Genomic DNA, 14,776 nt, shown 5'->3' on the forward strand with positions numbered 1-14,776 from the left:
AAGTAAAAGAGTAATTATAATTTCTCCTAAATTTTCATAAAATGTACCTAAGGAAAGCATCAACTGTGCCCATTTATAAAGAAGAGTCACAAACTTAGATGATGCTGAAAGTCATCAAAGATGGCGGACATAAATCTAAAACACAGTAAGATTTAGAATATTTGGAAAACAGTGAGTTAAATCAGGACCAATCAATTGGTAAAAATCAGATCAAATCCTGTCACCAGGAATTTCTATTCATTAATAACAGTATATTCAACCATGCAGTCAGTTGTTTTGAATAAAGCTCCGATGGGCCGATGATCAGAAGCAAACACAGGCGCTAGAGGCTGTTAGCGCCATCTAGCCATGATCAGAGCCCCCAAGCATGTGAAACAACGCGCTCACGGGCTCTGAAGGCAATTAGCATGCAAATGCATGCAAAACAGGGCTAAACATATTCATCCCCAATGATCAGTGACCAGCACGCCAAAGATTGGCTTGCTGGCCGCGGCAAACCCTACGCCAGTTCGGAGCTGGCATTTGGGTTTGCAGACCATTGGGGAGGAATGGTGAGCCCTATCCAGCATGCATTTGCATGCTAGCAGGACCCCATTCCCCCCAATGCAGTAGCCCCCGCAGGAACCCTGAGCCGACCCGACTGACACAGGTTCAGGGGGGGCTGGAGATCTGGTGGGTCTCCGGCCCCCCCTAATCCCCCCTCAACATCCCTCAGATGTCCCTGGTGGCCCAGTGGGCCGTGGGTGAATCCCCTCCCCCCACCTGGTGGTCTAGCGGCCCTTCCCCACCCGCCTACCTTAAGCTGGAGGAGGAAGGTGACCTCCCTCCTCTTCCATCAGCGCCACCTGTAAAATGGCAGCGCCCAGCCCTGCTCAGTGCTTCCTGGGATGTGCTGGGCAGGGCTTCATGCCATATAAGGGAGAAACTTAGTTAGAACCTGTTTTCCTAGAATGGTCAAGCCTACGAATCCTGAAAGAGGTGAACTTTCATTGCTTGCTACCTATGATACTACCATCTGACGGACTTTGTGACTATAGTCTGGTGAGGAGTTGCACTGAGTCCTCTATATGGAAAGGAAACCATAAAACCCTGTGGCACTGTCCTAGCTAGTCAATTGGATTGCACATTACCAAAAAACCTTAATCCACCTATAGTCAAATACAACCATGATGTAAAGGCAGATGTGAATTCTGTTTCTGAAATATGATACGTTTCTGCTGTATCATTTTTCCATCTAATCTTAATTTATAGCACTTATACCTGTTGCTTGACTGAATTTGCAAATGAAATCCTGTTCTATTGAAACTACTATGATACAGGAATGGAACTGTGAATACTTTGCTTATTCATACCTTTCTCCCTTTTCCTTCTCCAGCCCTTCTTGCTGCTGTGCTACTCATAAACAGTCTACTTGGGTACTAGTTTGTAGAGAAACAGGCTGATACTAATCTTCCATTTGTGGTCAAGTTAACTGAGAGGGCAGTTCTTAGTCAATTGGAGGTATTCTACATGACAGCAACTGTTTAGATCCATAGAAGTGTGGCTTGCCAGGAAATTTGCACAGATAGCTTTGCCTTCTTTCATTAATGATCTACGATTAAGCACGGATAGGGGAAAATCTCTCCATATTCTGTTTGTGTAATCCCTTTCTGTTCTTTGACAATTGCTCCAGGCCACTGAGTGACAGAGAGAGTGAATGCATGTTTCTACTTGTCAGTTTCCTGTGTTAGAAACAATGTTGAAATAATTGAATGGTGGGCTGCGTGATTGCATGGGCATAGAAGGGGAGTGTGAGGTAAAACTCCAGATGAGTGGTGGGAAAAAGAGAATGAGAGGGTGAAAGCATCAGGACTATAGCGGAGACTAAAGGAAGGAGGCTAATACAGTGCAGAAGAGGAGGTGAGGAGGGAGGAATTGGTGGGGTTGAGGGCCATGTGGAACAGAAGTAGAAAAGGAATCCCACAAAGCTCAGGTGAGATCCACTGCATTTCAAGTGAGAAATAACTCATAGAAAAGACATCAGAGGGAGGTATGAATTTCCCAAGTTGTATTGGTGAAAGAAGCAGAATTTAAACCTGTCTTCTGTGGTTCTCAACTCACTGCTGTAAGCAGTAGGCTGCTCCCCCTCCTCTGCTTCATTAATTCTGAGTTCTCTTTTATTGACATACTAGTAAAGAGGCCCGTTTCGTAGAGGAATGAAACGGGCGCTAGCAAGGTACCATGCCCCCCTCCCTACCTCCCTCTCTCCCTCCCTCTCTCCCTGTCTGTCGTCCGAGTTCCAGCTCCCTCCCCTCCAAGTTCCATGGCCCACTCCCTCCCTCTGTCCCTCTCTGTTGTCCGAATTCCAGCCCCCTCCCTCCCTCCCTCTGTCTCCTCCGAATTCCAGGCCCCCCTCCCCTTCGAGTTGCAGGACCCCCCTCCCCTGCCCTTTGAGTTCAACAGCCCCCTCCCCTTCAAGTTGCAGGACGCCCCCTCTCTCCCTACACTCCCCTCCAAGTTCCACACCCCCCTCCTCTGGAATACACTTAGATTTTGGTGCAGATCTCTAGGCATGCTATATAGAATCCGGGGGTAAGGACTTAATGCCCTTTAGTAAAATGGCCCCTAAGTTAATACCTGAGGCAATGGCAGGTTAAGGGTTAAGGAGTAGCCTACTGGTTAATGCAGTGGACTTTGATCCTGGGGAACTGAGCTCCTTGTGACTCTGGGCAAGTCACTTAACCCTCCATTGCCCCTGGTACAAAATAAGTACCTGAATATATGTAAACCACTTTGAATGTAGTTGCAAAAACCTCAGAAAAGCAGTATATCAAGTCCCATTTCCTTTTCCCTTTTACTAAAGGGTTGACACCTGGCAATGGGATTGCCGTGTGCAGGGCTTTTTTTGAGGGGGTACATGGGGGTACTGAGTACCGGCACCTTTTCAATTGTCTGCTAAAATTGACCCATTGTCCCCAAGTTTTAATGAAAGAGCTCAGGCTCTACACACAAATTCTGCCTTGTCATAGATTCTGTGACTGGTTGCAGGGGGCATGGCTATTGTGGGGTGGGTCCCTCAGTGACCTGAAGGGTGGCCCGGCATTTGAGTACCACTAGAAAAAACGCACTGGCCGTGTGGCAACCTAGAACCACTTCCATCCCAACGCGGGTGCCAGTGGTAGTTTCATCCCCAGCGTATACCAGCGTATACCAGCAGAAATATTGAAAAAAGATTTTCACAGGAGTTTACCCAGCAGTAATCGGGCAGCATCACGTGCTGCCTGGTTACCGCAAGGTTAGTGCAGGAGCCCTTACTGCCAACTCAATGGGTGGCAGTAAGTGTTCCCTCCTGAAATGGCCACGCAGCAAGTGCAAACTTACCACATGGCCATTTCATTTTTGGTTATTTTCATCCGCTGCAGTAAAAGGGGCCCTGGTGAGCGGCAAAAATGTCCACCGCCACAAGAACAAAGCCCCTTTTACTGCATAAGTTACTTGCTTAACATCACAATGAGATGTACTGAGATTTGAACCTAGCATCCTTGGCTCTCAGCCTGTTGCTCCAACTATTATATTTCTCCTCCACTTAATATTGATTTTACATGCATTGCTTTTATTTATTTATTTATTTTAAAAAAATGATAGACCGCGCTATCTTATGATTCTAGGTGGTTTCCAAAATAACACACGCAATAAATTTTTTAACAAAAATAAAAATAACATACATATACAGACCAACACTTATCTCGAAAACATAACATAAAGTTCATAATATTCATAAGAAGCAAGTATATATATGGTAAGTTCATAAGTTAACATGATTGAATCAATCTTGTGAACACTAAACTTTGTTATGGTTTACTAATGAACCAAATCTGTGCTAATGATTCATATTCCTAATGAAAATCACATTGGGCCCCTTTTACAAAGCAGCGGTAAGCCCAACGTGGACTTACCACTTGCTAAAAAAAGAAGTACCGCTGTTTGTAGCATTGGCATGCACCGGCAGTAATTGGGCAGTACCACCTCAACGCACAGTAATTTCCTGAAAAAAAGAATGACCTATCTTTTACCTACTGCAGTACAAGGGGACCTTGGCGCACGTCAAAAACATGTGCCGATGCAACACAGGCCCCCTTTTGCTGCAGCTTAGTAAAAGGGGCCCCATTATTTCTCAGCCAAAGCAGCAAGGCCTACTGTGTTTTCACTAGATTATGTTATCATTGAATTATGTAAAGCAATGTTTATACCACAAAGATATGTTCTTTGGGCAAGAGTCCAAATAACATGTTTCCAACTGCATTACACTACATTGTTTTTCCAGATTACATAATAGTATATTTACATTTGTATAGACTCTGTTGAGGTAGCCTTATTTACACTAGGCTGGATTTCAGTGGACAGTAAGGTATAATAGAAAACGATTTTCTCAGCCACATATCAAACTCAGCACCTTTTTCTCCCCTCATAATAGATGTTCTGAAACACTGGTCATGACTTTTCTGGGAGAAGCTTTAAGTGCAGATTGAGTGGGAAGAAATGAAAAGCACAGAATTAAAAATAAAAAAAGATAATGTCTCACAAAAGCTATTTCAACTACTGCTAATCATTTCTATAGCATTACCAGATGTAGTCAGTGCTGTACACATTATATACAGGCATTTTCTCTGTCCCTAGAGGGCTCACAATCTGGTTTTTGTACCTGGAACAATGGAGGATTAAGGACCCTGTTTACTAAGATGCGCTAAATGCTAAAGACACCCATATAGTAACATAGTAGATAACAGCAGAGAAAGACCTGCACAGTCCATCCAGTCTTCCCAACAAGATAACTCAAATGTGCTACTTTTTGTGTATACCTGACCTTGATTAGTATCTGCCATTTTCATGGCACAGACCGTAGAAGTCTGCCCAGCACTAGCCCTGCCTCCCAACCACCAGCCCCACCCCCCCACCCCCCCACCAGCTCTGCCACCCAATCTCCACTAAGCTTCTGAGGATCCATTCCTTCTGAACAGGATTCCTTTATGTTTATCCCACGCATTTTTGAATTCCATTACCGTTTTCATCTCCACCACCTCCCGCGGGAGGGCATTCCAAGCATCCACCACTCTCTCCGTGAAAAAGTACTTCCTGACATTTTTCTTGAGTCTGCCCCCCCCCCATTCAATCTCATTTCCTATATTCCTATAGGTGCATTTAGTGTTTAGCATGCGCTACAAATGCTAGTGTGCCCTTAGCGCTGCTTAGTAAACAGTGTGCTAAGTAACTTGCCCACGGTCACAAGAAACTGCAGTGGGAATTGAACCCACTTTGCCATGGTCAAAGCTCACTGCACTAACCATTAGGCCCCTTCTATATACATCCTAATTCTATACACTTGAATAAACAATTTGACGCTTAAAGATAGATTCAATAAAGAGCGTCAAAATGTAGGTGCCGGGATGATGCGTGCTAAGTGTGAGTTCTATAATGACAGTTCTGTGCGGAACTGCTGCTATAGAGTACTAGCGTATGCCCGCAGTTTTGTGCCTAACTTATGTGTGAGCATTCATGCCCGGTCAAAGGCTGGTTTGGGGGTGCTTGTACCTCACTTTTGGCAGTTAGATGTGCAACTCCATGTATTCTATAACCTGCGCACAGAACACCCAGGCATACCACTGACATGCATGGCCCTCCCTTATCCATGTCCCCTAGAAGTTGAGCACGATTGGATTAGTGTGCCCCCCTACTAGAATAGCAACTAAGGGCACTTGGATATGCAACTGCTAATTCATGCCAATTAGCAACAATTAACAGCAATCAAAGCCAATAAGTGGCTGTTGATTCCAATTAACAGCCAATGATTAAATTAAGTTGTGTGCACAACCGACCTTATTCTATTACATTGCATGTATAACCTTACACACCAAGCATAAAGTTGGGTGTCCAACTTTATAGAATCCAGGGCTAAGTGCACAGAGTTGTGCACACAAGTTATAGAATAATGCCAGCTACATGCGTAACCTAATTATTAAATTATCTGCTAATTGGTTTTAACAACTAATAATTTGCTGTAACTGGTGTTAATTGGTGATAATTTGCAGTCACGTATGTAATTGCATGTAGTCGATATTCTACAAATTGTGGGGCCCTTTTACTAAGCTCAAGGGGGCATGTTGGGAGCGTGTTAAGGGTGGGATTTGGGCATTCCGAAGACTTGGATGTTTTTCAGCCATAATAGAACAAAATAAAAACATCCAGGACTAAAACGTTTGAGCTAGACCTGATTTAATAATGACTGTGCCACAAAAAAGCACCCTAAATGACCGTATGACCACTGGAGGAAGAAAGGAATGACCGCCCTCCCCCTGTGATCACTGACCACCTCCTACCCCCCCCCCCCCCCCCCCCAAAGATGCAAACAGTACATACCAGCCTCTATTACAGCCTCAAATGTTATGGCCAGTCCTATTACAGCAGCAAGCAGGTCCCTGGAGTAGCCTAGTGACCGGTACAGTGCACTGTGGAGAAGGGGACCCAGGCCCATAATCCACTCTAACTGTTACACTTGTGGTGTAAAGTGTCAGCTCTCCAAAACCCACCAAAAACCTATTGTACCCACATATAGGTGACATTTGCAGCCATAATGGCTATTGTAGTAGTGTATATTTAGGTACAGTAGGTTTTGGTGGGTTTTAGAGTGCTCCCCATATAATATAAGGGGGTAACAGCTCTGCTGCGATGTTTGTGTGGCCAGTCTACTAAGAATGCTGGCTCCTTCTACATCCCAATGAAATTAGATTGTAATTCAATCAGAACCATCTTATATCAAATTTTGGTCAGCACTGAAGGGCCTCCCACCTTTATATCCAAGTTTTCCTGATACTGTAGACCAATGACAATGGGAGTCTAGTTCTGCCTTCGTGTCCTTCTTCATCTTGCCTTTACCTGTTGATGTTTATTTTCTACTGCCCTGTCAATTAATGGCATTCCTTTCCCTTTCTGTCTTGAATATTTGTAAACCATTTTGCTTTGCTCTGCATGAAACGTAGTATATTAAATCGCAATGAACCATAAGCCATTGTCTTTACTGGTTTTGTTTATACCAGTGTGGGTAATGGCATCTCTCCACACTACTCTCCTGACACCAGTATGAGCTCTCCTCTCTAGCCTTTTGCTTTACTCCTTTCTCTGATTCTCTATCTATATTGTAGTTCCTTTCTATCTTCTCTATTGGTTTTGTATGTAAACCGCCTAGACGGATGTAACCCTGGTCTCATCACACTCAACGTTCTGGGCACCAACTAGCTCGTTGCGAGTCAACCAGGGCCACAAAGAAAACTCACACTCTACCAAGTTCTTAGTTCTTCAGATTCACTGGATTGGGCGCAGGCCGGGGCCAGACAAAAATCTGGAAAGCCATAGGGTTTCGAGCTGAGGCTTTATTTCTCTTTACTCCCTGATCTCTTTTGTTTACTAGTCTGGGAGTACATAAATTTCATTCTCACACAAAGAAAAGACTCTATTCCACAGAGTTATGCAAAAAATAACCAAACTTTACTGAAAATTCTGCAACAGGCAGTTCAATTCCTTCTTGAAGCAAACAGTCAATTGATACCAGATGCAAACTATAATCTAGAGCAACTGAGGGATATGGTGTATCTTCTTAAAGGCAATTTATAATCCTATAGTATGTAGATATTTACAGCTCCTCTGATCCATACCCATTTCTTATGGGTGAAACACCCTAAGGCTGTGCCTGCAGCATTGTGCAGCAAACAGATCTTCCTGTGGATCAGACCTCCCTCTCCATCCACCTCCTTGCCTCCAAAGGAGTACCCCTCTGGGCTACAACCTTTGGCTCTAAACAGCTCTTCACTGGTCCTGCTCCCAGGCTGGAAACCCCTATTTCCCACATGGAGCACTCCTCTATTTCTCACTGTTAATGCTAGAATTTGCAGAAACCACCTCTTTGGTCAGCCTTAGTTTCTTGAACCCATCCAGGACTCCCCGTCTCCTCCAAGGATCCTGATGGGGGTACAGGCAACCGAAGACCTTGTGCACTCCCCATCAATAACATTTATTAATTCTAACTCCTCCTCCACTGTCACTCAACAACCAGAAACATTTCCCTCTGCAACATAACCAGGAACCCACCCCCTTGGGCTGGATCCTTCACCACCCACAACTCCAGAACCCTCCCCTCAGAAATCTCTGGCGAGTTCTACATTCTGACATTTAGTAATCCCCATTATAATGGAGGATTACACGGAATTCCCTTAGGCGGTATATCAATTATAAATAAACTTGGTAATGCTCCGACATACCCACCGTTTTGTATATATTCAGCTGAAATGTGTCCTTTCTACTCTGGCTAGAAGAGGGTTGTAGTGAATGGTGCAAGGCCTGGTTTCAGGATTATGTTAGGTCTATTACTGGGCTTGGTCATTGTGGTCTACTTGTTGATTCCCCTGTTGTTAAGGATTTTAGTGTGTTTTCTGTGTTGCTTTTTGTATGCTTATTGTCAATGCTATAAAAAAAATCAATAAAGATATTGAATGAAAAAAATTGTTGAAGATCTTATACAGGTTGCTGGTGACAGTCAAGATGTTGCTGGCCTTGCCTTTTAGCATACTGAGGGCGAAAAGGATTAGCTACATAAGCATCAGGCTAGAGTGATATGTGCTTGGTCAAGCATTAAGACTGAGTTAAATGGCAAGTTTGAAGGTCCCTATGGTTCAGAAGGTGAAGCAAGTGAAACCTAGAGCTCAGGCTTTTTTAGTGGTTGTTCCTGAATTGTGAAATCAATTTCTTGTGGAGCTAAGGTTAGAGCAGCTTTATAGAATTTTTCAGAAGAAATGAAAAGCCTGGCTCTTTTCTAAATAAGTTGTAACTGAGGAAAGATAGAAGAGGGAATCCATCTATGCTGGTTTATGCAATTTTGTTTTTTGTTTTTACTTTATTTTTATTGGAGTTTTTTCATTGAACCAACCTATACAAATGTGGTTTATGTAGGTTTATCCTCTGTGTTTAATGGAGGAAAGTGGGAGAATGAGGGCATGAATGTTGTTTTTCCCAAGTTTTAGTTTAAAATAGTTTGTTTTACTTTGGTGTTGTAATAGTGTTGTATACTGCTTTTTGGAACATGGGAAAGCAGGAACAGGAGTTTTAAATAAATTAAAACAAAGCAGCTCTCTTTCTTACTTCAAACTTAAGCCTATGGAACAAGGAATTACACAATACATTTGAGATCTGCAGGGCTTCAAAGCTCCATTCTTTTAAACATAAAATGCAATCCACCTATACCCAAATGGATTAAAAATTCACACATTCTTGTCATTTTGTACACTTTTATGTGTTTGGGAGGAGGGGAGATTAATTATATAAGATGCATTTTACACACATGTGCTGGCATATCCATGTGAAAAAAAACTTTATAAAATGACATACCTGGCTGCACGATACCAAATCCGGGAGGACATTTTCTATGCCGTAAACAAAATTCAAGTTCCAGATACCATCCGTCAGTACATTCACAGACTCTGTTGTGAGTGCTGTTACATTCTTGTTTGACATACTGCAGCTCTTTGCATACTCCACTGCAGTATTGGCACTCTTGACTATAATGCCAGTGCTCTGAGTAGTGGTTAGTGGGACATGGGGCACACTCAGTCTTCCTGAATGCTGTGCAGTGTTGCTTAACATAGGTTCCTGGAGGGCACTGGTCACAAATTAACTGCACAGATGTTTCGGGATCTTCACGGTAGTACTTGGGAGGAGATATTTCCTGCACAATTGGTGTGACTGAGATGTTAAATATCTGTAAAGAAAACATAGAGGGGGGAATAATAAATTGTTAGATTCATAATCTTTAGATATTTAATTTAGGGTGTTTTTAGCATGTGCTAATGCTAGAGACACCCATATATTCCTATGGGTGTCTCTAGCATTAGCGTGCGCTAATTTTTAGTGTGCACTAAAAATGATAGCGCACCTTAGTAAACAGGGCCCATAATTTGGATTACTAGGGACCTGAACAGGCAAGAACATTTTGGCTAGTTTTTGTTTTTGCATGAACTTTTCCCAAATTGTTTTTGTGTTGTTGTTAGTTTTACACATTTTTTAATGGAAAACTTTTAGTGCACATTAAATGGATTTAAAGCTCACTAACCAAGGAATTAAAGTGCTGTCAATTAGTGCGCATTAAATCAATTTAGCATGTACTGAATTTTTTAAGGCACTGTGACGATCCAGATACAAACTAATGAATGCACACCCCTATAGACTGCATACATTAAAACACAAAACAAAAGAGGCTGGGAAACCAACTCACTCACAATCAAACAAATGTTTCGCACACAAAAAAATCTTAAAACACTGTGGAGTCCTTTTACTAAGCTGCGATGAGAAAAGGTCTTAGTGTGCCCTTACGCGGGTCTCTCCCGCATGCTAAGGCTATTTTTACCGCAACCATAAAAATGTATTTTTTCAATTTTTTTCATTAATGCCGTGTGCTAATGTTGCCATTAGCATTCAGCCATTTTGTAAAATTACCGTGTGCTAACCAGTTAGTGTACAGTAATTTAGAGGGGCATTTTCGATAGAATGTCAAAATCAGAATTTGGACGTTTTACAAAAATGTCCAAATTCTGAACAGGAAAGTAGGTCATTTCAAAAAAGATAGACATCTATCTTTTATGTTTGAAAATGCTATGGACATCTTGTGATTTGGATGTCTTTTTTGGGGGTCCATTTTCGAACAAAAAATGTCCAAATGCAAAACATCCAAAACAGAGGAGGAGTGGCTTAATGGTTAGTGCAGCAGGCTTTGATCCTGGCAACATGGGTTCAATTCCCACTGCTGCTCCTTGTGACCTTGGACAAGTCAAATGCACAAAGGGCATTTTTGGATATGACTCTAAGTCTGAATTTGGACATTTTTTGTAAAATGTCCAAAATCAGAACAGGAAAGGTCATTTTCTACAAAAAAATAGTCTATCTTTTCCTTTTGAAAATGCTGTTTGGAAAAATATTTTGTGATTTGGATGTTTTATTTTTTTGGTCCATTTTCAAACAAAAAACGTCCAAATGCAAAATGTACAAAATAGACAAGAAAATCTACAATAGAGTGAAACTATTCATATGTTCTAAGTGTGGTACAAGCTTTGGTTGTAATGTAAATCTGAAAGCGCATCAGAAAGTCCACACAGGAGAGAAGCCATTTGCATGTACAGAGTCTGGTAAAAGCTTTGGTCAGAAGGTAAACCTCAAAATTCACCAGAGAATACACACAGGAGTGAAACCATTTCCATGTCCTGAGTGTGGTAAAAGCTTTGGTTGGAAAGAAAGCCTCACATGGCATCAGAGAATCCACACAGGGATAAAACTATCTACATGCACTGAGGAGGTAAAAGATTCAGTTGCATTGGGACAGACAGGTAATTAGGGAATGTACACTCTTGCTATGAAGTATGGAAAAATAGCACTCTGGTATTTAGATATATGTAATGAGACCTCCTTTTCATCTATAGATCTGAATTCAAAGCCCAAATCAACAATAAACAATAGACACAAGGCTCAGATGTTATAGAAAACCTGGCATCAGGTAGAATAGTGGAAAAGTGATATCCCAGGAAAGCAATAGGGCATCCTTGGGGGCACTGCAGTGGACTTTATAAAATGCTCCCAGGTACACATCTGACCATTGCTCCCTTAACGTGTCTGCTGAGCCCCCCAATACCCACTACCCCAACTGTACACCACTACCATAGCCCTTACAGGTGAAGGGAGCACCAATGTGTGGGTACAGTGGGTTTCTGGTGGGTTTTGAACGGCTTACAGTTTCCTCCACAAGCGTAGCAAGTAGGGGGAGATAGAAGCCTGGGTCCACCTGTCTGCAGTGCACGGCACCACTACTAGACTACTCCAGGGACCTGCATGCTATTCTAATGGACCTGAGTATAACATGTGAGACCGGCAAGTAATATTTTTAATCACATTTTTTTGGGGTGGGAGGGGGATAGTGACCACGGGAGTAAGGGGAAGTGATCCCCGAGTCCCTCCAGTGGTCATCTGGTCATTTGGGGCACCTCTTCTGTGGAGTAGAGGAGTAGCCTAGTGGTTAGTGCAGCAGACTTTGATTCTGGGGAAGTGGGTTCAATTCTCACTACAGCTATTTGTTATAAAAACAGGTCTAGCTCAAAATGTCTAAGCTTTAGTCTTGGACGTCTTTGTTTCGTTCCATTATTGCTGAAAGATGTCTATGTCTTAGGAACGCCCAAGTCATGCCTTGAACACGCCCCCTTGAGATTTGGATGGACTTCAGAGATAGATGTCCAAAAAGAGGTTTTGATAATACTGATTTGGACTTTTCTGTGAGATAAACATCCAAATGCTGACATGTCACTTTTTGGATGTCTATCTCTTTTAAAAATGAGCTTGAGTAGAGAGGTGTGGTAGCTGTGTTTGTCCACTTTTAAAGGTAATCAATAGAAATAAAACATGAAAAAGAAAATAAGATGATACCTTTTTTATTGGACTTAACTTAATACATTTCTTGATTAGCTTCCGAAGGTTGCCCTTCTTCGCCAGATTGGAAATAAGCAAATGTTGGTAGATGACAGTATATATAAGTGAAACATCAAAGCATTCCAGTGACAGTCTAACAGGATGGGGGTGGATAGGTGAGAGACAGGAACATATGCATGGAGACAGGAGGGCGACAAAGCAGTACAATTTTATGGTTTATAATGGGCTAGAAAACCCAGATCTTTGTTAAGTCCTGTCTGGTGGGTGTCAAAATATTTAATCATTCTGACTTCAAAGGTCTTATGTTCCTGTATTGTTTTAAAGTTCCCTTTCAGGATTCTTACCATGAAATCACTGGTACAGTGTTCTGGTTTTGTGAAGTGCTGCCTCACAGGTGTGACATCCTTATTGGTACTAGCATTTTTCATCTGGTGTCTGTGTAAATTAAATCTCTTCTTTAGCATCTGACTTGCTTCTCCAATGTAGCAGCCTTCGTTGCATTTTTTTTTTTTTTAAGTTCAAAAGAATATCAGAATTTGAACTTGAGGCATCTGGACAGATCATTATATTTAAAACATTGAAAGAGAAATGTCTGTGGGTCCTTGATTTAAAGCATAATTAAAAGCATGGATAGATGTTTTGTTAAGCTTAAAAATCAGGATTCTCATCCCAAGATCTGATGCTGAACTAGATCCCTTGATGTCTATATTCCAAGGGTTTATGCTTCTAATTTGGCATCTTTAAAAAATCCTAAATTTAGGATCCTAAAAAGTGGATGTCAACAGAAGATGAATTAGGGCAGGGATAAAAGTTAGGAAGTTAGCACTGATTTTCAGCACTAGGCCCCTAAATTAGGCTCCTAAATCTAGGCAAATGAATGGCAGGCCTAAATTTAGGTGTATTTTCATATAAGCTCGTAAATTTAAATGGTTTATCAACAATAAAAAAGAAAAAAAAACAGCTTCTATGTTAGACTGAAAACAGGAGACAAATGTACTGTAGGCAGTAACTTGGGGCCCTTTTTGCTAAGGTGCAGGAGGGCTAACCAGTGGCATAGCTACGTGGGGCCAGGGCCCCCGTAGATTTAGCCCTGGACCCCCCTGCCGACGACCCTCTCGACCCCCCTGCCACCAACCCACCCTCGCCATTGCCTGCCTTTGCTGGCGGAGGACCCTAACCCCCGCCAGCCGAGGTCCTCTCCTTCCCGCAAAAGGCTTCCTTCTGTTTCTGACGTCCTGCAGGGCGTCAGAAACAGAAGGAAGCCTTTTCCGGGAAGAAGAGGACCTCAGCTGGCGGGGGTTGGGGTCCCTGCCAGCAAAGGTAGGCGACGGCAGGTTGGCAGCGGGAGGGGGGCCGAGAGGGTCGTCGGCAGGGGGGGCAAAGTTGGTAGTGGCGGCGGCGACGGGGTCGGCAATGGTGGGGGGGTGGGTGTCGGCAATGGCAGGGGGGTTGGCAGCACCGGGGGGAGGGCTAAAATGTGCCCCCTCACCTCGGGCTTTGGACCCCCCTCCCACCAAAGTCTGGCTATGCCCCTGGGGCTAACACATAGGTAGTGTGCACCAAATTGCCATTACTGCTGGGCTAGCACATGTGCCCGGTAGTAATCAGCAGTTGGCATGTGCTGTATGGTTACCGCATGGGTATCGTGTGAGCCCTTACCACTAAGTCAATGGTTGGTGGTAAGGGCTCAGGCCGTAAATAGGCGAGGTAGTTTTAATTTCAGCACACTCCCATTTCCTGGCCCATTAAAAAAGTCCTTTTCCCCAGCCACAGTATAAAATGGCCCAACGTGTGCCCAAAACACGCGCCCACACTACCACAGGCCACTTTTTTACTGGGGCTTAGTAAAAAGACCCCTTAGAGACCCAAATTTAAAGCTGAGCCTTTTTTTGACTCAGGCCCTACATGTACTTATTCTGATTTTCTTATTTAAAGGTAAAGATAAGGGTCATGTATTTGATATACTGCCTTTCTGTGGTACGACCAAAATGGTTTAAATATAATGGGCTAAATTCTATATGTGGCACCAAAAAAATCGGCTCTGAAAAAAGCACTATCCTATAAGCTATGCTTAAAGTTAGGCATGTAAATGTAGGCATGAGATCTGTGCCTAAAATATATACACAATCTGAAAAAGGGGGCACAGAAATGGGTGGGTCATGGGTATAATAGGGGTGTTCCTAAAATTAATACATGTTGTTATTGAACAATGCGGATACGTGCTTAATACAGGTGCGTACATTTGCGCCATGTTTCAGTTGGTGCAAATGGCTGCACATAAGGTTAG

General features: G+C 42.9%; 1 protein-coding gene across 1 annotated transcript in view; it reads right to left on the reverse strand.

Annotated features, from left to right (window-relative positions):
* TNFRSF11B (TNF receptor superfamily member 11b) overlaps positions 1-14,776 on the reverse strand; it is an 88,221-nt gene that overhangs the window by 38,128 nt on the left and 35,317 nt on the right. Inside the window, exon 2 of the mRNA XM_030218370.1 lies at positions 9,412-9,781. Coding sequence (XP_030074230.1) covers positions 9,412-9,781 — 370 coding nt within the window. The remainder of the gene's footprint in view (positions 1-9,411; positions 9,782-14,776) is intronic.

This window comes from Microcaecilia unicolor, chromosome 1 (assembly GCF_901765095.1).
Source record: "Microcaecilia unicolor chromosome 1, aMicUni1.1, whole genome shotgun sequence".
Taxonomy (NCBI): Eukaryota; Metazoa; Chordata; class Amphibia; order Gymnophiona; family Siphonopidae; genus Microcaecilia; species Microcaecilia unicolor.